The sequence below is a fragment of the Drosophila grimshawi genome, unplaced genomic scaffold (assembly GCF_018153295.1).
Source record: "Drosophila grimshawi isolate 15287-2541.00 unplaced genomic scaffold, ASM1815329v1 contig_311, whole genome shotgun sequence".
NCBI classification, from domain to species: domain Eukaryota; kingdom Metazoa; phylum Arthropoda; class Insecta; order Diptera; family Drosophilidae; genus Drosophila; species Drosophila grimshawi.
The window spans coordinates 8595114-8615482 of NW_025063098.1; the positions used below are offsets into that span (position 1 = coordinate 8595114).

Sequence of the window (20369 nt, forward strand, 5' to 3'; positions counted from 1 at the left end):
TACCTAGCACATTGTCAGATGATTATTGTTCCCATGACACGCATGTTCCTATAAATAAAGACGCAAGCTCCATAAAAACAGCTTATAAATGACAGATTTATGATTAAGTCTTTATGTCGACCTCAATCCGCATGGAACAGAAGCACTAGTCAACTCTGCCATTAAACAGGTTGTACTAAAATATTAAGTAGACGCCGTGTTGGGAACAAGTCTACTAAAACTCTAGCATAGATTGCATGCTTGAGCATATTCGAGATAATTCGGAAAACTATTAAATTGTTGTTGTTGTTCCCATAAATGAAGCGGAAATAAGTTGCCAGCAGTGACACAAAGCATAAGCAGCTCAAAATTAGAAGACGACCCAAAGAACAAGACTTCATTCGTGACGAAAAAAGTTTCAACAACAAGCTCAGTAAATAGAAAAAAAATATATATAGAAAAAAAAAAACAAATTTTGTTTATTAATATAAATACGAGGACAACGAAATTATAATGCATGTTGTTGCTGGGGGGGAAACTGCATTGGGGCATGGGATTCGAAAGACCTGGCCTGGCCTGGCCTGGCCTGGTAAACAGACGAAGTTGCTGTCCTGGTGACAAACGGTGTCAGCCCAGGGAATTGTATCGTCAAGTGGGCGATGTTTCGCATAGAAATATCATTGACTAGATGTTATAAAAAGGGGAGCTTGTTTATTTATGAGGCCTAAGCATAAATACGAAACGAACAAAATGAAAAAAGTAAAAGAATTTGCGCCTGGTGTAGCTGTCATGACGACCGGATATGGAAATAGTCGCCCGACCAGAGTTAATAAATCAATTTGGACAAAGTTATCGAGCATTTAGGCGTAGGCGGCAAACTTTTGCTAAAGTTGCCTCACACGCAATCCAAACCGCAAGCAATTTTACAAACAAACGTTATCCTTTAACCCGTTCTCAACCCCTGCCCACAGATGCAAGCGTATCGCGATAACTTCAAGCAAACGCCTTGCCCAACGGCCGTCGACCTGCCAGCGGCGCCAGCGTCAACATCCTCCACACGTCTGCCCTTCTCACGCAATCGTGGGCGTGGCGAACCGACAAGCAACACCAACACCAACATTAACAATAGCAATATTAGCCACGGCTCCGGTGCCATCACGCCCAGAATGATGAGCCCCGCACCAGCACCGCCAACTGGGCCAGCGGATTGCTCGGCCAATGCGCTGCTGCGCCAGAATCAGGAGTTGCGCCAACGTTTGGCGGATGAGTCGCACAGCTATCGTCGTCGACTGGACACGTACAAGCAGGCGCAGCACAACCAGGCCAATCTCGTCAGTCGTCTGCAGTCCAAGATACAGCAGTACAGGCAGCGCTGCAGCGATCTCGAGGATCGCATGCACGACACCATCAAGCCGACGACGGCTCCAAAGCTAACGACGGGTCCAACTGCAAGCCAGGTGCTGGTGAGTAAAACTTGATAATCCGGCAATAATTGGCACAGCACCAAGTATATTTTTAATTACAATATGAAGCCAGCTCATCAAAATGTAAGAATATAATTTGTAATCGCTGCATTCCAAAAATATTAATAGCTCACATGTATTGCACACATATCCGTTGATTATCTCTTGAGATGCTGAACTTTGTATTTGTCCATTCAATTTATTATTTAATTGATTAATACATAATAATAATATTAATATATGCAATGTAATAATAGACTCATGTCTAGACTAAAAACATTTCGTATCTGTTCAGCTTTGTATAAGCCGCAAAAGTTCACTCTTCAAACTAATGTCGAGAATCACATAAGTCCAGGCTGATATTAAGTAATATTTTAGTCACATTTCTTATATATAAATTAAAAAAAAAGAATCCTAAACAGTCTAATCTTATATCATATATGTACTACATATATATAACGAAAAAGGTTATCTATATTCTGAATATACCGAAAATTTGTTAAGAAATCAATTTGCAATCAGCACTTTTGTATATGTGGCAAATTGCTATAGTATAAATATACATATTCCTGGTTTACTTTTAAAAACAGGGTGTCTCCCTTCCAATATTTGCTGTGGTTTTCATAAACAAAATTTGTGGTTTTTTTTTTTACCGCATAATTGAGTGCATCATTTGAAATAAATATATACCGATTATCTTCTTTGAAATAGTGCTCGACCTCGCTAACCTTGGGCCAGAGCAGTTTGCCATGCAGCTCATCTTTAGACTCGCCACCGCCAAGTTGTGGACGTGATTACCTGCATGATGATGGCAGCAGTGAGCTGTGCCGCAAGCTGGAGGAGGAGCACAATCGCTGCGAGCAGATTGTGGCACAGAACAATGCACTGCGCCAGCAGCTGGAGGAATCGAATCGCACCAACGAGGCGCTGACCAATGACTTGCAGAAGCTGACCAATGATTGGGCGAGCATGCGCGATGAGCTGCTCATCAAGGAGGATGAGTTCAAGGAGGAGGAGCAGGCCTTCAAGGACTACTACAACAGCGAGCACAATCGCCTGCTGAAGATGTGGCGCGAGGTTGTTGCCGTTAAGCGTGCATTCAAGGACATGCAGAGTGTGATGAAAGCAGAGGTGGCCAAGATGGGCCAGGAAATCAATGGCGTCAACAAGGACATCAATGGCTCCAACTCCACAGTGGCGTTCGCCCTGCAACAGGCCAAACGGGCCGCCGACGAGGAACTGAAGCAATCGCGTCGCACCAACGATGAGCTGCAATCGCAGCTGGCCACGCTTAAGGTGCAGTACGAGAGTGCACGCCACGAGATCATGGAGCGAGATCAGCGACTCCTCGAACTGATGAATCAGCTGAAAAAGCTGGAAGATCGCTGCGCTCAAGCCGAATCGCAGGCTGCCTTGGCTAATCGCTACAATGACGAAATCGAACGTCTGAACAACTCAATGCGCGAGATTGCTCAAGCGGTGGTTCAAGATGCCGAGATCGCCGATCGCGAAGCAGACGCCGAGGTCAACCCGGCCATGCAACACATGCATCTATCACGTGATTCAGCCTCTGTTGCGGGTGGTGGTGGTGGTGGTGCTAGCGGCGGCGGCGGCGGCGGCGGCGGTAAATCACCGCGTCGCAATTCGACACGCGCCTCACAGGCGTTCGCCGAGGGTACCATTTCGGCGGTGCAGGCAGCGCTCCACAAGTATCAACTGGCGCTACACGATATGCAGGTGAAGTTCCAGCATAGTAGCGAAACGTTGCGCAGCACCAGAACCCAACTGGATACCAGCGAGGGCACCAAACAGCTGCTGACCAGTAAAATGCAACAGCTAACCGAGAAACTGGATGCCAGCAACTCAAAGCTATCCGAGCTGCTGCAGGAGCGCGAGAGTCTGCAGAAAACTCTGGATGATGTAAGGACCCAGAAACAGCAATCGGAAATGGGTCGCGCCGATCTGAACAATGCGGTGAGTGGGTGGCAGAGGTGATAATGGCTACAGATAAGCATGGCACAAATAATCTTTGGCTAGACGCGTCGCTTGAGTGGTTCACAAATGTGCAAACCTTTCCATAGAGATTACTAGTCATATAGGGATTAACTGCAAACCTATTTAAAGCTTTAGCACTCTTTGTTAAAGTTATTACTTAATACGTTCTGATAATAGTAATTCCTTAAAATTCCTATAAAATTGATATTAAAAAAAAGCAACACGTCGTAAAATGTTTAATTCTGCGTTCAAGATAATATATATATATGATTCTTTTCTCATACTATATACCAAGATTAAGGCATTATGAGTCACTTATCATAGATAATACCGAAACCTCAGTTTAGGTTTTAGTCTATTATATGAACTATTAAGAAGACTTCGTTAATATACTAGAATCTTTGAATCCAGCCAATTTTAGTAATTGAAATCAATTAGTATTGAAACTGCATCTAGAAATAATAATAATAAATCGCAATTAATATTATGCGATTAATATTAAAGTCAGTTTCGAAACATTTTTCTGTTTCAAAATCAGCATTTTCAGTGCATTTCCAGTGCATATTTATAGAAGTCGAGCTATTTTTACATTTTACCTTTTTAATTTGCTTTCTATATTTTTACATATATTCAATAATAATGGATCTGAGTATAGTCCAGCCAGCTAATCCGATTAGATTACCTGTTTTGCTGACACGACAAAAAACCATAAAATCAACATACTATATAAAGTTGCTTATTTTTCCATTCCCGTTAGATGGGTTACTAAATAACCGAGACATTATGTCATCTGAACAGTTGGAATCCGGGGTCAAATCCCAGACTAAATATTAATATGGCTTCAACAGATTTTATTAAAATAAATAATGTAATAAAAATAGGTCGTGATATATATGATAGATCATTCATAAATCAATCCTAAAACGCAACTGAAAATATTAATATTAAATATTGTATAATATATCATAATTAAATAATTTTTTTTAGTTCGAGGGTTTGAGCGGTGAGTTTGAAAAGCTGCAGCTGAATTGTGGCAAACTGCAGAAGCGCATCGATTCCATGGAGGAGGACAAGAAGGCTGTGGAGCTGGAGATACAGCGCATACTCAAGGATAAGAACATAACCGAATTGAATTTAAGGTATCATTTTCAGCACCTTTAGCCAAAACTGATTTATTTACCTGGCTTCTCCCGCACAGATCCGAGGAAGATCGCAGCAGCCGGCTGCGCGAGGAAACAATATCGTTGCGTGAGGAGCTGAATCGAGTCAGTTTGAATCGGGATCTTTTGGAACAGCAGCGCATTGAGTCGGACAATTTGATATGCCTGCTGGAGAAGCAAAAATGCGATCTGGAGTACGACTTGGACAAGCTGTTGTTGGAGAAATGTGATCTGCAGGAGAAACACGAGAAATTGTCAAACAACAATTGCTCCACCGGCGATGAGCTAAAATCCGTGCAGAACTGTCTGTTGGAGGCCCAGGAGGAGCGCAAGAAACTGCGTCTGCAGTCCGCGGATCAGGTCAATGAAATTGGTGAACTCAAGAAGGAGCTGGCCGTGCTGGATAAGGCACGGCTCGAGCTGGAAACCGATAATCTATCCTACAGCGAGAAGGTCAAGTGCCTGCAGTTGGAGAAGGAAAAGATACTGCAGGATCTGGCGTGCATGACACGCGAGAAGTGCGATATTCACAACCAGCTGACAGCCATGTGCCGCAAAAAGGAGGCGCTCAACGAGGAGCTGATGCGCACACGTCAGCGCCTGGAGCAGACGACGGAGACGAACAGTCGCCTCAATCGCAACATTGAGGATATGGTCAAGGATGTGGAGGAGAAACAGGTGGTCATTGATCTGCACGAGAAGGATACGCATCGCCTGAATGAACTACTTGCCGCATTGCGCTCCGAAAAGGAATCCCTGGAGACGGTGCTCTTCGATACGAATACAACTCTGGAGGCCGTCGAGGAGAAGCGCAGCCAGCTGGAACGGGATCTGCAGGAGGCACTGGTGCGCGAGGAATCCCTCAAGAATCATGTGGCCCGACTGCAAAAAGATCTGGAGCTGTGCCAGCGCAAGTCGCAGGAGACGAAGACACAACTGCTGAACGCAGCCCGCGCTGCCGAAAGCGATTTCAACCAGAAGATCGCCAGCCTACAGGCGGCCGCCGAGGATGCCTCCAAGCGGCATGGTGACGAGGTATTGCAGCTGCGCAACGCACTGGAAAAGCGCATGCAACAGGCATTGCAGGCACTCCAAACAGCCAAGGATGATGAAATCGAGAAGCTGCAGGAGCGCCTAGCCGCCCTGCAGGCGCACATCGAGAGCCTCGTGCAGCAGCACGAGGAGACACTGATACGGGCGGAGAACGAGAAACAGCAGGCACTGCTGATGGCCCATCGTGATAAGCAGGCCGTTGCCGAGCGACTCGAGGCTGTGTCCCGTGATCTCAAGACCGAACAGGAGTCCCTCGATCGGAGCAAGCGGGAGGCCAATGCCCGTGATGAGAAGCAACGGGGCGCCATTGCTCAGCTCAAGGATGAGATTGTGCACATGCGCACCAAAGAGGAGGAGCACAAGTAAGTGAATTATGATTGTCCGATTTATAGTCTGCTCATATTCTCCAAAATTGCCAGAATTAAACTTGAGGAGTGCATACGCAAGCAGGAGCTGCAGTTGAACAGCATGCGGGAGGAGCGCGACACTCTCTGCCGTCTGAGCGAGGAGTTCAAGATGGAAATACGCCTGAAGGAGGACAAAATGGAGGCCACCAATAATGAGCTGCAGGATGCGCTGCGCAAGTCCAAAGAAGGTGAGATTTGTACAGCAAAAATGTGTATTTGTTTTTGGCGTATTGTTGCAACTTACCAAAACAAAAAAATCCTTTCGCTTATTTTGAAAAAATTCTAACAACCAGGCGAGGGCTATATCGATAGCCTGCGCAAGGAGCTGACCGACAGCCGGCGGCAGCTGGCGGATAGCAATATTGAGCGCGACAAGTACTCCACCAGCAACAAGGAGCTGCGCGATCATGTGAAGCGCGTGGAGAGCGCCAAGCGGGAGCAGGCGCGAGCCATCGAGGAGGCATTGCAAAAGATCAACAATCTGGAGGAAACCAGGAACTCACTGGAAAATGATCGGACGCGTCTGAGCACCATACTAAAGGAGACCGAGAATAATTTCACCAAAACCACGCAGGAGCTGAATGCAACAAAGTCGACGCTGCACAAGACCCAAATGGAGTTCGCCCAAAAGGATGAGGGTGGCAAGGAGCTGCAGAACAAGCTGGCCGCTGAGACCGAGCTGAAGGAGCGTGCCCAGCAAGAGCTCTGCCAGATCAAGAAGCAACTGTCCGATCTGGAGGCGAATCTATGCGCCACACGCCAAGAATTGGGACGTGCCCGTTGCCACAACAATCAGGAGGAGCATCGCTACCATACCCGTGAACAGGAGCTGGCCACTCGGATGGAGGAGGCGCGTGGTCGTGAGAAACGGCTCGAGGATCAGAAGCATAATCTGGAGGTGTGTTTGGCGGATGCCACACAGCAGATCCAGGAGCTGAAGGCACGTCTGGGCGGCGCCGAGGGTCGCATCAGGGCGTTGGATGAGCAACTGGCCTGCGTGGAGCTGCACAAGCGTGACACGGAGCACAAGCTGAGCTCCGTGGTGCACACACTGCGTCGCATCGCTGGCATCCAAGTGGATGGCAGTGTCAATCTGTCGCATCGCCTGCTCAGTCCATCGCGACGCTTTAGTCCATCGCGCAGCGTCGGAGACTACGATACGCGAAGCACATCGCAATGTCCTGATGCGCCAGTCGATGTCGATCCGGATCTGGTGCGCAAGGGTGTCCGCAATCTGATGCATCAGGTGGCCCAGCTGGAGCGTGAGAAGGATGACTACAAATCGCAGTTGGGTGCAGCAAAGAAACAACTGCAGGATGCCGCCGAGCAGCAGTTGCGCTGTGACGCCAAGCTGGGCAAGTTGCAGGCGATGCTGCGCAACCTGCAGGAGGAGAAGAGCAATCTGGAGACGGATCGCAAAATGAAGATCTCGGCACTGCAAGCGCTCGAGGAGAAGCTCAAGCAGCGCTCCGATGAGGGTCAAATGTTACGTGAGCGTTTGGCCCAAACCGAGATGCAGCTGGCGGCCACATCCGAGGAGAATGGCCAGAATGAGGAACGTCTGGAGAAGTGTCGTCAAATGTGTGGCAAGCTGGACAACGAGAAACGTGCGCTCCAGGAGGAGCTGGCCAAGGTCGAGGGACGCGCCAGTAAACTCGACTTGCAACGGGTCGCCATGGAGGGAGATCTGACGCGTCTGCAGATGGCTCTGCAGGAGAAGGACTGCAACATTAGGCAGGTGTCCGAGCGCTTGGATAATCAGAATCGTGCCATGACCCAACTGGAGGATCGCTGCACCTCTCTCAAGTCGACGGTGGATCAGCTCAAGGAGCGCCTGCAAAAGGGCGCCGTTAGTGAGACGCAGTTGCGCGGTGAGATCAAGACGCTGCAGAAGGAGCTCTCCGAGCAGGGTCACTGTTCGCAGGCCAACGAGGACAAGCTGAAGCTGCTACAGAAGTCGCTGCAGACGTCGGAGAACGAGAAGCGTATCGTGGCCGAACGCCTCGAGAGCGCCCAGACCAATCTCAATGAGCTGCGACGCAGCCAGCAGGCACAGCTCGATGGCAATCAGCGGCTGCAGGAGCAGGTCACCGATCTGGAGGTGCAACGCTCGGCTCTGGAGTCGCAGCTGCGCATTGCCAAGTGGAATCAGGAGAATGGTGACAAGGTCAACACGAATGGCAATGGTGGAGGCGGTGGCGGCGGAGGTAGTCGCGAGGAGGAGGAGCTCAGTCGCCAGCTGAAATCGTCGCAGCGCGAGAAATCCGAGCTGCGCAGCAAACTGCAAACGCTGCAGGATAAGGTGAAGCAGCTGGAATGCGATCGCAAGAGTAAGTTTGCTGGTGGCAATGCCTACGATCGGGCCGAGAAGACCAGCTCCTATTATGGAGGCGAAAGAGATGCGGGTGAATATGATTCGAATCGCTATGATGTCGGCAACGGTGGTTCCTACAGCTGCGGCCTGGATCACAGCATCATCGAGCAGGAGACACGCGATCTGCGCCTGAAAGTGCGTCGCCTGGAAACGCTGCTGGCGGAGAAGGAATCGGAGCTGGCGCGTTGCAAGGCGCGCATGCATGACAGCACCAAGTGCACGGATGGCATGGACGCGGATCGATATCGTAGCGCCCAAATGCATGCCGAGAAGCTGCTAGATGCACGCGAGCAGTCCCACAAGCAGCAGGTGCTGCGCCTCGAGAATCAGGTGAATGAAGGAATACATTTCGATTTCAAATTATTTACTGATCGCCGATCATTACAGATTTCCATGCTCCGAGAGCAACTGGCTCAGGAGGCCAAGCGACGACAGCAATATGTCTTGCGCAGCTCCAAGGCCAATCGGGAGATGCAACATCTGCGCAGCACTTTGGGTGATTCCCTGCGAAACGTCTCCCAACATCCGGTGGATGCTCACTTGTTGGAAAGCGAAAGCAGACGGTGGGTAGCCAAATTACTGAATTTTTTAAAGAGTTTCGAACCATGGTTAAAAAATAAAAATCGATTCAATTTTGACAAAGTTGTAGTTCGTGTTGAAACATTCCAGCATATTTCTAGGAACTTTAACTTAGGTTCATCTTATAGAATTAATTAAATTAAATTACTTAAATTTAATTTGAATATACGATAATGCTTACCAATTTGTTATACTTTGCAGCTTGGACTCTGCGGTCTCAATGAGCCTGCCGCCGTCGACGTGCCGTGACTATGATCGTGATTAGAGGATTGTGCAATCGCGTTGTCATCTGGTAACTTGATCCCGCCAAGACGTAACGTTAACTGCCAGCGTAAGGCAAACCACATGCATTTATTTTGAGGCTAAACGCTTTAGACTACAAAATACGATATATATATATATATATATATATATATATATATATATATAAAAAAGATGAAGAAAATAACATAATTATAATTAATTGCGCAATTTAGTTCACCAAACTGCGTTCATAAAACACTTGAAGAGCTTCAAGTACGATTCTAGCTGTTCATTGTCTGCTTTGATAGACAATCGAATATAGTGCGCTCCATTATTTCGCATACAAATCGTTTATCTCGAATTGGACATTCATATTTTCAACACATACATATAAAACATTAAAGGGTCACAAGTTCCGCTTCTCCTCGACAGGTAGGAGAGAGCACTGAACTACATATTTATCATATATGAGCTATAAATTTACATAACATTGTCTGCATATATAAGGACATAAACACATAGTCGGCACAACAACACATTTAACTTCTGACATATTTACTTGAAGTACAGTTTGTGTTCAGTAACTTACTGCATATTTTATAAATTATACAAAAATAAACACGTCCAACAACACATAAAAAATGCGCTTTTATTTTTGCGTCTTCAGCAGCTTTTCCAAACAATTTACAACTAATTTCATATTCGCCTTTTGAGCAGATAACTTGGCCACCTCACCGACTATGGCAAAGAGGGCTTTCGATTTCCCCTTCTGGTATTGCTGCACAGCCTTTGGTTGGTTTACCATTGCCTGCTGGCAATAGGCCTCAATGGTGCTCATATCGCAAATCTGTTCCAGATTGTGCTCGCCAATCAGCTGTAAGGTGAAAGTTATTAATTTATTTTAAACAGCATTGTGATATATATGGAAAAAATACTTACTTGACTAACATCACTCGTGGGATTATTGTGTAAGAGCTGAATAAGTTGTCGTGCTGCTTGCAAATTAATTTGTTCTGCATGAAGTGATTTGAGGACATCCTTCAACGCACTGGCGCTTATAGCACTAATAAATGGATAATATTAATGCCCAATTCGGACACCGCGCATATGTTAGTTACCAATCCTCGATGTCCAAGCTAAGCTTGTTGCAGTAGGTCAACAGATCGTTAATAAGAAAGTTGGTAACTAATTTTGTTGGCACACCAACTAGACTCTTAGTAATATTTACAAAGTGATCCAGCAGGACGGGTTCATTCTGCAGAAGGTTGTATAAAATACGTGTACTATCAACTTGTCCAATCTTATGGAGTGAAGGGATCTTACCACCAAAATGATGGCTGTCTCTGCATTTAGTTTGTAATGTTCCATTAGTCGCTGACGCGTATGCTCGGGCAATTCAGGTATTTCTTTACTTAACGCAGCAACCGATATCAAATCGTTGGTTGAACTGGAGCCTGGTTTAAGATTCACATGCAAGGGCGGCAAATTGGGCTCTGGCATAAAGCGATAATCTTGCAGCACTTCCTTGTCACGCATTGCGATAGTCCGCCTGTTCTCTGCATCCCAGGAGCGCGTTTCATTTGTGACCACACCACCCTCAGCCACAAGCTCCAGCTGGCGATTGATTTCATAGGAAATCGCCTGCGAAATGCTTCGCACAGAGCCAATGTTCTTAACTTCAGTGCGCACGCCGAAGGGATCCCCTTCCTTATGTATGGATATATTGGCATCCACACGCATTGCACCCTCTGCAAATAAATATATAATTATAGATCGACAGCTGGACATCATTGGTAACTTGCCTTCCATTTTACAGCTACAGGTTTGTAGTCGCTTTAGTATGAGCATAAGTTCTTTCACCAGCGAAGCAGCCTCTTCGCCAGTTTCCAAATCTGGTGCAAACACAAGTTCCATTAAAGGCAGCCCGGCGCGATTGAGGTCAACTAAACTTCTTTTTAGATGCTCGTCGTGCAATGATTTGCCACTGTCCTGCTCCAATTGCAATTGCAATAGGTTTACAGATTTATAGTAAACCTTTTTGCCGGGCGTAATGACTGGAAATGTCATCAGACCACTGTTCGCCAGCGCCGCGCGTTGTTGTGTAATTTGGTAACCGTTCTACAAGTATTCAAAATGTTTACTTTGTATAAGACGTCAAGGTGTTCCAATGCTCACTGGCAAGTCGGCATAGAAGTAATGCTTGCGATCAAACATGGACACCTCGTTCACCCGACAGCCAAGCGCCAGAGCAGTCTTTATTCCAGACTCCACGCATTTCCGATTAAGAACCTTAAAAATAGATTAATTGAGGTTATTAGCATTTATGTACTTAACAAATGGAATTCAACTCACGGGCAGAGTGCCTGGTATGGAGGCATCAAAATAGGCAACTGCTGTGTTTAGAGGTGCTCCAAAGGCAGTGCCACTGCCCGAAAACAATTTGGACGCTGATGCAATTTGTGCATGCACCTCCAAGCCAACGACGCTTTTCCATTTGCTGCAAAAAGATTTACAATTTATCGAAATAAACAAATTATTTGTATACTACCGCTTGGGGGCCTTGGCCAATTTGGGCTGCGTTGCCAGTCGACGGACTATAACATAACTTCCCATTGCAAATGGTTTCCTTGCGGGCTGAGATTTGATAACCACAACAGCTGAGAATCAGCCGCTCTCTCAGCCAATAGGAGCATTACCTATTCTGATTCGAACTTGAACAGACAAATTCGATAGCAACAATCGAACAGCTGATAACCTGACGAAGTAGATCTAAATCTAAGGGGTAAACCAACTTAGGGTTTGATTAATATTTTCAGCGATCTACCTTCTTTGCTCAAACCACAAATTATTATAAGCAGTCTAGCCAACATTACATTATAAAACAAATAATATTTAATTGGAATTAACATCATGAGAGCGAATATTCCCAATGAGTACACTAGTCTGTTAACAACAGCTGATTTTACTAGTCGTGTCACGAAACAGACGTTTATGATCGATATTTAACATTTAGTTTCGATACTTGTATTGACGATAAATCAAAATATCACGAAGTCAAAGTGGGCTCCACTGGAAGAAGAACATGAAGAAAATGAACATTACTGCTAATCTATTGTAGAAAAACGTGAAAAACTCATTTAAGAAAACATGTAAAAAAGATGAAACTACCAGAGGTAAGTAAACGGGTCACACTGACCGCTGCAACACGTAAACTGGACAATCTGGCCAAAAAAATGTGATGCAAATTTTGTAAAACAGTTGACAACGACGAAGAAGAGAGCAAAAAGCACACGCAGCGCAGCAAACACAAAAAACACGACCAAGAGACCACGACAACTTCGACGACAACAACGACGGCTACAAAGTTCTTGGAGTGGTGACCACTGCCAGAGCGCCAGCGAACGTGTGCAGCTGCAGCTGAAGTTGTTGTAGTTAATCTAAAGGAGGGTAGGCAGTGCTACTGGGACTGAGAGTGGGAGTGGGTGTGGGAGGTGCATGTGCAGTAAGAGAGGAGCCAGCCCATGCTGAAAAATCAATCGAAAACACAACCACATGCTGTCCAAAATTAACTAAACACATACTAAAATGGACATCGAGAAGATCTCCATAGATTTGGAATCAAATCAAACACACGATACGGAGGAGGCAAAGCAAAAACTTGTTGAACTTTTCACACAGAGTAAGTTACTAAAAAATATATATATATAGTGTAAATGTGTTTATTTAATAACTACATACATATTACATATATTTTGTAATAGCTAAGGAACAATGGCCCGTACGCTATATGATGGACTACTTCATCAAAACTGGCTCCACGCGCATCATGGAGGTGCTGGTCAAAGCTAAGCCACCTCACGATGCCTTTATATTCGATCGCCTGGACGATTGGCTCAAGCAGCAACAGTATCGTGTCCAGGCCTTGAATGTGTTCTGTTTTGTTGTGCGGCGCCATCCCACCTGGTTGCACAAAATCGAGAAGCACCGTCTCATTAATAGCGTACTCAAACTGTTAATGGTGAGCTATATATATATATATATATATATATGTATATATATAATTGTAATATGTTTCGAGAGTTTCATAGATCACATAATTCACAATTAAGAGTCGTAAATTCAAGACCCATGCACTGCAATGCAAATTAACTACTGATAATTGTATTACCTTATTTATATATAAATAAATATATGTGTACTCTGTCGAATTGTTGCAGCACGAAAAGGACATTGTGCAGTTGATGAGCGCTCTGTTGAGCATTATAACGCTGCTACCCATAATACCGAATTCGGTGCCAAACTTTTTGAACGATTTGTTCGAGGTGTTTGGTCATTTGGCGTCGTGGAAGCTGCAAATCGTCAATAAGCTGCCGGAGGAGAAGGTGCTGCATCTGCAGCTTGGCCTGACAATGCTGTTTCATCGACTGTACGGCATGTATCCGTGCAATTTCATAGGCTATCTGTCGGAGTTCATTAAGAAGGATAAGGCCGGAGGCAGTATCTTTCAGCATACGATTAAACCATTGCTGGACACGGTGCGCATCCATCCCATGTTGCTGACGGCCACCATCGAAACGGAGCTGAACAATGCACGCTGGAAGGAAATGGAACCGCATGATGTGGTCCTAGAATGTGCACACTTATCGCTGCCCGTGCTGCATCCCGATTCGACCAATGAGGAAATCAACTCCGCTTACAGCTACGGCACGCCCAGCTGCAGTCGCATGGTATCGGTCAACTCGAACAGCGACTCGCACACCAATAGTAGCAGTCTGCTAAGGAAACTGCCTCAATCGGACGCACCTGTCAAACGCTTTGAATCTGCAGCATCCGAGACCATCAACACGCCGATCTGGAGTCCCATGAATGAAATAACCACTGCAAGCGGCGGCACAGCAATACCGTTGACGCCGACGGCGCCGTTTATATTGCCACTGCAGCCGTCCAGCAACAATGCTCAGCTACTCGGTGCGACTGGGTCGTCGCCACCGGAGGCGGCAGTGGAGGCCACGCCGGAGACAACGCCACTAAAGGATTTGCGCGACTTCAAGCAACACCAACAGCAGCAGCTGCCCAACTCACATGCTGTGCGCTCCATTTTTGGCAACAGCCAGCCTTCGTCGCCACAGCGGAAGGATCACCAAAACCAGTTCCACTATCCGGACATTAGCAGCAACGCAACTGGGAATGATTCCCTAACCAATTATACTCGTCGACTGCAGCTGGACAGGCAGAACCCACAGGCAGAGCTGCCCGAGCTGCACTCGGAGGCACTGCTAACGGCCACGCTGTGCACGATGGGTCCGAATACCGTGCTCACATGGGAGACCAAGGAGCTGAGGAGCACCGTTTGCGGCGAATGCAATGAAACTGATCGGAACCTCTGTAGCGATGGAGGCCTCCACATGCCCACCAGCCGCTCAGTGAAGCAGCTGGCGAAGGTGAAGCGACGCGATCGCATGTCCAGCTATTGCTGCAACGAGACCATCTTCTCTCCCAGCAGCAGCAGCGGCACAGCTCCCAAGTTGGCAAATTGGAATAGCGCCCAAGCGCAGCATCAGATGCGACGCAGCAAGTCGTGTTCGGCTGTGCAGATCGTGCAGCAGACTGAGGATCACGAGGAGGATGACGAGGCCGATTGCCCAACAGAGTTGCAGCATAAGAATGGCAATGGGAATGGGAATGGAGTGCATGTTGCATGCGACATCCGACCACAAAAGACTGTGCAGCTGCAGGCTGGAAAACTGCAGCGTAGCGAACGCATTCTGGCCATGGTTGCGCCCAAGTTCGCGAATGCCTGCACACAAACGCTGCAGATGCTGCCGACACACTACGAGGATTGGCTGTTCGAGCTGCTGTTTGAGTGCAAGGAGCAGCGCAATAAGTACGAGCGTAGTCAACTGTATCCGCAGGACATACTCGATCAGTACATAATGCGCTGCATAAACGCCAAGGATGGCTTGGATGCCTGCGGTGGCAACAATCTCAGCATCTCATCCCTGCAGGAGCAATGCCAATTGATGTGCTTGCAATTGCAATACGAGAGTTATCGACGCGGCATCCATGCCGAACGCAATCGCCGTTTGATGGGACGTAGTCGGGACAAGCGCAGCTTAGAAATGGAACGAGATCGTTTGAGTGAGCAGCTGAAGAACTTTGATGCGAAGAATCGTGATCTCGCCGCCATGGTGGACGAGACAATTCGGCAGTCGAATGAGCGACAAAACAGCTACAATGATGAGCTCGCCAGCCTAAAGTCCAAATATCAGCACGAACTGGAGCAGAATAAGTGTCTGCGGCAGGCAAACGATGATTTGCAGACGCGTCTGGGTGCTGAGATACAGCAGCGCAAGGAGATCAATTACGATGTGGAATCGTTGCGTGGCCAGATATTCACAATGAGCACCGAACTGCAGCGTGCCCAACAGCAGGCCGATCTCGGCCAACAGTGCAAAGAGGAACTGGCACGCCTCGAAGCTGAGTTCATTATCATGGGCGAGGTGCAGGTCCGTTGTAGGGATCGACTCGTTGAGGTTGATAATTATCGGGCACGCGACGAGGAACTGCAATTGCTGCAAGAGAGTTATAATGCCGAACTAAAGGGTTAGTCAATATATATATATATATATATGTAAATAGAATATATGTAACTAATCGTGTAATTTACAGAGCTCAAGCACAACCAGGATGAGAAGACATCTCAACTCGAGGCGACCAGATACAAACTCAGCGAACAGCAGTCGCAATTGGCCAACAGCGAGAAGGTCATAACGGAGCAGAAGCGTTTGCTGCGCACCGTCAAGGACGAGTATGATGAAATGTTTAAGGTACATATCAAACTTATGTCTAGTAACTGGTTCGAATAACAACTGATTGTGCTCTTCCTGCAGTCGGTGAACAAAAAATACGACATTCAAAAGAAGATTATTGTGCAAATGGAGGAGAAGCTGATGATGTCGTTGCAGCAGCCGCAGGGCGCTGTGGGTCACACCACCTGTTCGCCGGACACTGACCGAACTGGTGAGATTGCTGCTGATGGCAAATATTAGAGTCCCCTTTTTTAGTGAGCAAATATTGTTTGACTTTTGCAGACATTGCCTCATCCATGGAACGCAACTCACCGCTCTCAACGTCACTGGCATCGAGTGAGAGCCTGTCGGCCAGCCTACGCTCGACGGAGCTAAAAAATTTGCAGCAGCTGCTCGATGCGCCATTGATACCCGAAGTACTGTGCAGCGTGGCCAGCGGCACAGGCTCCGCAGCGGGCACTAATGTCCTCTACGAGGACAATGCTCGCTTGCCTGCCATCGATTTGGCCTCGTCGGCGGGCACTGCGACCGCTATAAACATAATGCAGACGACAGCGACAGCAACAGCGGCACTGCCGCAAGAAATCGACCTGCCGACGGCATCTAATCACACACACACCCACACACACACCCACCCACATTTACACTTGCAACAGCAGGAGCAGCAGCAACAGCAGCCAGCGCACAGTCAGCAGTAGGAAACTGCAGCAAACGAACACGTTTGCACTAAATAGAAAGTACACAAGGCTGTCAATTATAAAAGCAAAAAAATAATGATCCTTTGGAACAGGGGCAAAAATCAACTACAAAATTAAACATGTATCAAAAAAGAAAAAAAAAAAAAACAAAACAAACAAGAAAACTGCAAATATCTCTTCTATATATACACATACGTACATATGATTTTTTTGTAATTTTTTGTCTCCCACTACCAAAAAATAATTGAAGTCGGATTTTGAAACGAACTGTTCAGGGTTTTCTCGCATTCAGTTTAAAACTGTACACTAAAGTTTAATAAAACGCAAACTCCGCGCAATAATTATACATAACGATTATAAACGTTTGAAATTTTAACTTGTTGGCACATTGCAATGTGTTTTGTCGTATACAAATTGTAAAAAAAACAAAACAAAAAAAATAAAACGAAAATAGGTTTTGATATGATGAAACATTTAAATGAGCATAATTCAAGCGCATATTGACTTTATAATAAACGATCAAGGATGCAATTAATACGCTGTTGGAAAGCTTATTTTTGTACTTTGTTTTTGTCTTTATCAATTTGCGTTGTTATGTAACAGCTGCCACTGCTATTGGCGCGCACTTCAAAGACTTTTTGAGAGCAACAGCCTTATTAGCATAAAATAATTATTTGTTCCGCACAGCTGGCAGCTCTGACTGGCTTGGCGCCAAATTCAAACAGGGCGCAACAGTTGTTAGGCATTGCCAGCGTCACGAAAGTGAAACAGCTGGCAGCGCTGCAAGCAGCTGAGGCGAAGAAGAAGAAGAAGACAAGAATAAATCAGCAGAAAACGCCTCTAAAAGAAAACGAAAAAAGAGGAAACTGATAAATATGATGTCCCAATATATGGAGGAGTTTGAACAGGTATTTATAGACCCAAAAACATATACATTAACAAGGGCGACATGCAATAAATTTCCATTCCAGGAGCCTTTCGAGGTGGGCGAGTTTATTGAACGTCTTACCTGGCGCACTAACAATGAGCTGCAGAATAGCGAGGATTTCAATCCGGAGGCTCTTCATAACACGTTCATACAAACGATCAAGGATCTGAAGATATTGCAGGAGAAGCAGCAGAGCAGGTGCGAACGTTTGGAGGAATCATTGCGACAGGAGCAGGATTCGCATGCCAAGAAAATCGTTAAGCTGCAGGAGCGTCATCAAACCGCAATCGACTGGTTTGGCCAGCTGGATGAGAAGATCAATTCGGTGGCAGGCAAGATAATGCATCTGGGCGAGCAGCTGGAGAATGTGAATACTCCACGTAGTCGCTCGGTGGAGGCGCAAAAACTGCTCAGCTACATGTCCGAATTTTTGATGGCCGGACCCGTCATAGTCAATGATATATTCAGTGATCCCCTGCGTCTCCATGAAGCTGCGGATGTCATACAAAAGTTGTACGCAATTTCACAAGATCTACCGCCCGGTAATTTTGCCGAGTCCAAGCGTAAAATTGAAAAGAAATACGATGAAGTGGAGCGACGACTCATCGAGGAGTTCGCAGCGGCCCAAAAGAGCGAGGATATTGAGCGTATGAAGTGCCTGGCACAAATCCTATCCCAATTCAAAGGATATACACAGTGTGTAGATGCCTATATCGAGCAGAGCCAAATGCAGCCATGTAGCGGCAAGGATATATTCATTGGCATAGTGCCCATGTGCAAGCATCACTATGAGATCATCAAGAAGGTGTTTGCCAATCCACAGCAAGTCATGTCCAAGTTCATACTGAACATCTATCAGTTGAAGCTGCATCAGTATGCAATGACCAAGTTGGAAGACAAGAAGGATGAGGAGAAGTATCTGCGAACGCTCTACGAACTCTATTCGCGGTAAGTTAAAGAGGAACAAATAGTTTGATACTATAATACAGGTTATTATAGTTACTGACCCCTTACAAGGAAATAGGAATTACGAATTACTTATAACCATTATAATTGTAAATAATTTGAATTATTTTTAGCACTTTGAAACTATCCAGCGATCTGCAGGTTTACATGTCCACCATTGATGATGATCTGCTGCAAAAGCTCACCCAACAAATTTTCATGAAAAACCTGGCCGTCTATCCCGAAATTGAAATCAAGTGTCTGACGGCTAAGTGCTCGACGGAGCTGGAGAAATTCTATGCCAGCAAGAAACATCAGAAGACACAAACGACAAAAGGTTTTCGACGCAACATGGAGGTGCTGATTGCGACACGGGCGAACATCAACATTGCAGCCATTGAGGATTATGGTGGCGAAACTTTTCTATCGGAGGAACTGGCCATCAATATGCTGCAAGAGGCCAAAGCCTCCTTCAAACGCTGCAGACTGCTCTCGAGCGAGGTAGAGCTGCCCGGCAATGCCATCAAGCTGAACGGTATTTTGCAGCGCTTCCTCATGCACGAGCATGTTGACTATGCATTGGAGTTGGGCCTGCAGGCCGTGCCATTGGCTGAGGGCAAAGTATTTCCACAATTGTATTTCTTTGATGTGGTCCAAAAGACGAATATCATTGTGCATTTGCTGGACAAATTGTGTAACACGTCAGTTATACCCTGCGTTAGGTAATCTAAATAGATTTACTAAAATTATAATGAATAGTTAATGGCATTTTCGAATTTGCAGTAACACACCAAAATACTCAGATTATGTGTTTAAGAAGCGCACATTAATGGATCAAATTGAAACGAAACTGGATCAGGGACTGGATCGCTCCATAAGCGCAGTGATTGGCTGGGTTAAGGTCTATCTGCAGTACGAACAGAAGAAAACGGATTATAAGCCCGAAACGGATGTGGATACAATCTCATCGGCTGTAAGAAATCGCTTTCAATTAGTTTTCTATTTCTCTTTGTTTTTATTATTATTATAATGATTTATTCGTTCGCAGGCTTGCCTTCAAGTGGTGCAGAGTCTGCAGCCCGTTATTGTGCAGATAAAAAAGTGTGTGGATGGCGAAAATCTGCAAAATGTGCTGACAGAGTTTGGAACACGACTCCATCGCATCATCTACGATCATTTGCAGACAATGCAATTCAATACGGCGGGCGCCATGTGTGCCATTTGCGATGTCAACGAGTATAGAAAGTGTATACGTGAGCTAGACAGTCCGCTGGTGACGCAACTATTCGATATACTGCACGCTCTATGCAACTTGCTGCTGGTAAAACCGCAAAACCTTCAAGAGGTTTGCACTGGTGACACTTTGGTAAGTGTGGGAATTTCTGATATTTGCTATGTGCGTATATTTAATGTCAAACTTATCGCTGTTCACATTTCAGAACTATCTGGACAAGTCTGTGGTGCGTCAATTCATCCAACTGCGCACCGATTTTCGTATCATTAAGAACACCAATTATCTAAAGGGAATCATCGAGTAGGAATCGAACGTAACCAGAGGCGAGGGCGAGCCCTTGCTGACTCACATTCCCAAATTTAATTGCGTTGCTCTGTGTGGTTATTTATTTATATAAACGTAATCATGAACAAAAACCAATATACACAACGTATTTGATTTGTTGACACATTTCAATTAAAGTCAAGTGCTTGCATTTTTTTATCTACACTTTAACTATCGT

The 20369-nt window shown here is 45.9% G+C and overlaps 4 protein-coding genes across 5 annotated transcripts; 3 read left to right on the forward strand and 1 right to left on the reverse strand.

Moving 5' to 3' along the window:
- The first annotated feature begins 941 nt into the window (after window positions 1–941).
- On the forward strand, window positions 942–9407 carry LOC6563858 (rootletin). 2 transcript variants are annotated; one of them, XM_001989949.2, is made up of 8 exons: window positions 942–1442; window positions 2154–3416; window positions 4425–4576; window positions 4636–6012; window positions 6070–6245; window positions 6351–8761; window positions 8819–8994; window positions 9212–9407. In XM_001989949.2, the coding sequence occupies exons 1-8, from the start codon at window positions 951–953 to the stop codon at window positions 9273–9275; spliced, it is 6111 nt and encodes a 2036-aa protein (XP_001989985.1). In that variant the 5' UTR covers window positions 942–950; the 3' UTR covers window positions 9276–9407. The 2 variants fall into 2 exon arrangements, with proteins under 2 accessions (XP_001989985.1, XP_032593531.1); XM_032737640.2 differs by lacking the exons at window positions 942–1442; window positions 2154–3416 and adding an exon at window positions 4258–4305.
- A 469-nt stretch (window positions 9408–9876) lies between these two features.
- On the reverse strand, window positions 9877–12105 carry LOC6563857 (glutamyl-tRNA(Gln) amidotransferase subunit B, mitochondrial). Its single transcript, XM_001989948.3, has 8 exons — window positions 11802–12105; window positions 11606–11750; window positions 11429–11542; window positions 11056–11371; window positions 10577–11001; window positions 10372–10508; window positions 10193–10316; window positions 9877–10127 (listed from the first exon to the last, which is right to left on the reverse strand). Exons 1-8 carry the CDS (start codon window positions 11864–11866, stop codon window positions 9903–9905), a joined length of 1551 nt encoding a protein of 516 aa, XP_001989984.1. The 5' UTR covers window positions 11867–12105; the 3' UTR covers window positions 9877–9902.
- A 165-nt stretch (window positions 12106–12270) lies between these two features.
- LOC6563856 (hamartin) lies at window positions 12271–17240 on the forward strand. The gene is made up of 7 exons (XM_001989947.2): window positions 12271–12426; window positions 12512–12932; window positions 13015–13271; window positions 13471–15856; window positions 15923–16080; window positions 16144–16273; window positions 16345–17240. The coding sequence occupies exons 2-7, from the start codon at window positions 12839–12841 to the stop codon at window positions 16758–16760; spliced, it is 3441 nt and encodes a 1146-aa protein (XP_001989983.1). The 5' UTR covers window positions 12271–12426; window positions 12512–12838; the 3' UTR covers window positions 16761–17240.
- A 285-nt stretch (window positions 17241–17525) lies between these two features.
- Window positions 17526–20356, forward strand: LOC6563855 (exocyst complex component 5). The gene is made up of 6 exons (XM_001989946.2): window positions 17526–17668; window positions 17732–18636; window positions 18768–19355; window positions 19417–19606; window positions 19682–19999; window positions 20073–20356. Exons 1-6 carry the CDS (start codon window positions 17636–17638, stop codon window positions 20169–20171), a joined length of 2133 nt encoding a protein of 710 aa, XP_001989982.1. The 5' UTR covers window positions 17526–17635; the 3' UTR covers window positions 20172–20356.
- Window positions 20357–20369: the final 13 nt, after the last annotated feature.

Coding starts and splice junctions, on each gene's coding strand:
- LOC6563857 (XM_001989948.3), bottom strand. CDS start 11,866: ATGGGAAGTTATGTTATAGTCCGTCGACTGGCAACGCAGCCCAAATTG. Junction 11,751..11,801: donor TTGGCCAAGGCCCCCAAGCG/GTAGTATACAAA, acceptor ATCTTTTTGCAG/CAAATGGAAAAGCGTCGTTG. Junction 11,002..11,055: donor CTGTAGCTGTAAAATGGAAG/GCAAGTTACCAA, acceptor ATTTATTTGCAG/AGGGTGCAATGCGTGTGGAT.
- LOC6563855 (XM_001989946.2), top strand. CDS start 17,636: ATGATGTCCCAATATATGGAGGAGTTTGAACAG. Junction 18,637..18,767: donor CTCTACGAACTCTATTCGCG/GTAAGTTAAAGA, acceptor AATTATTTTTAG/CACTTTGAAACTATCCAGCG. Junction 19,607..19,681: donor TGGATACAATCTCATCGGCT/GTAAGAAATCGC, acceptor ATTCGTTCGCAG/GCTTGCCTTCAAGTGGTGCA.
- LOC6563858 (XM_001989949.2), top strand. CDS start 951: ATGCAAGCGTATCGCGATAACTTCAAGCAAACGCCTTGCCCAACGGCC. Junction 3,417..4,424: donor GCGCCGATCTGAACAATGCG/GTGAGTGGGTGG, acceptor AATTTTTTTTAG/TTCGAGGGTTTGAGCGGTGA. Junction 8,762..8,818: donor TGCTGCGCCTCGAGAATCAG/GTGAATGAAGGA, acceptor CGATCATTACAG/ATTTCCATGCTCCGAGAGCA.
- LOC6563856 (XM_001989947.2), top strand. CDS start 12,839: ATGGACATCGAGAAGATCTCCATAGATTTGGAATCAAATCAAACACAC. Junction 13,272..13,470: donor GCGTACTCAAACTGTTAATG/GTGAGCTATATA, acceptor GAATTGTTGCAG/CACGAAAAGGACATTGTGCA. Junction 15,857..15,922: donor TTATAATGCCGAACTAAAGG/GTTAGTCAATAT, acceptor TGTAATTTACAG/AGCTCAAGCACAACCAGGAT.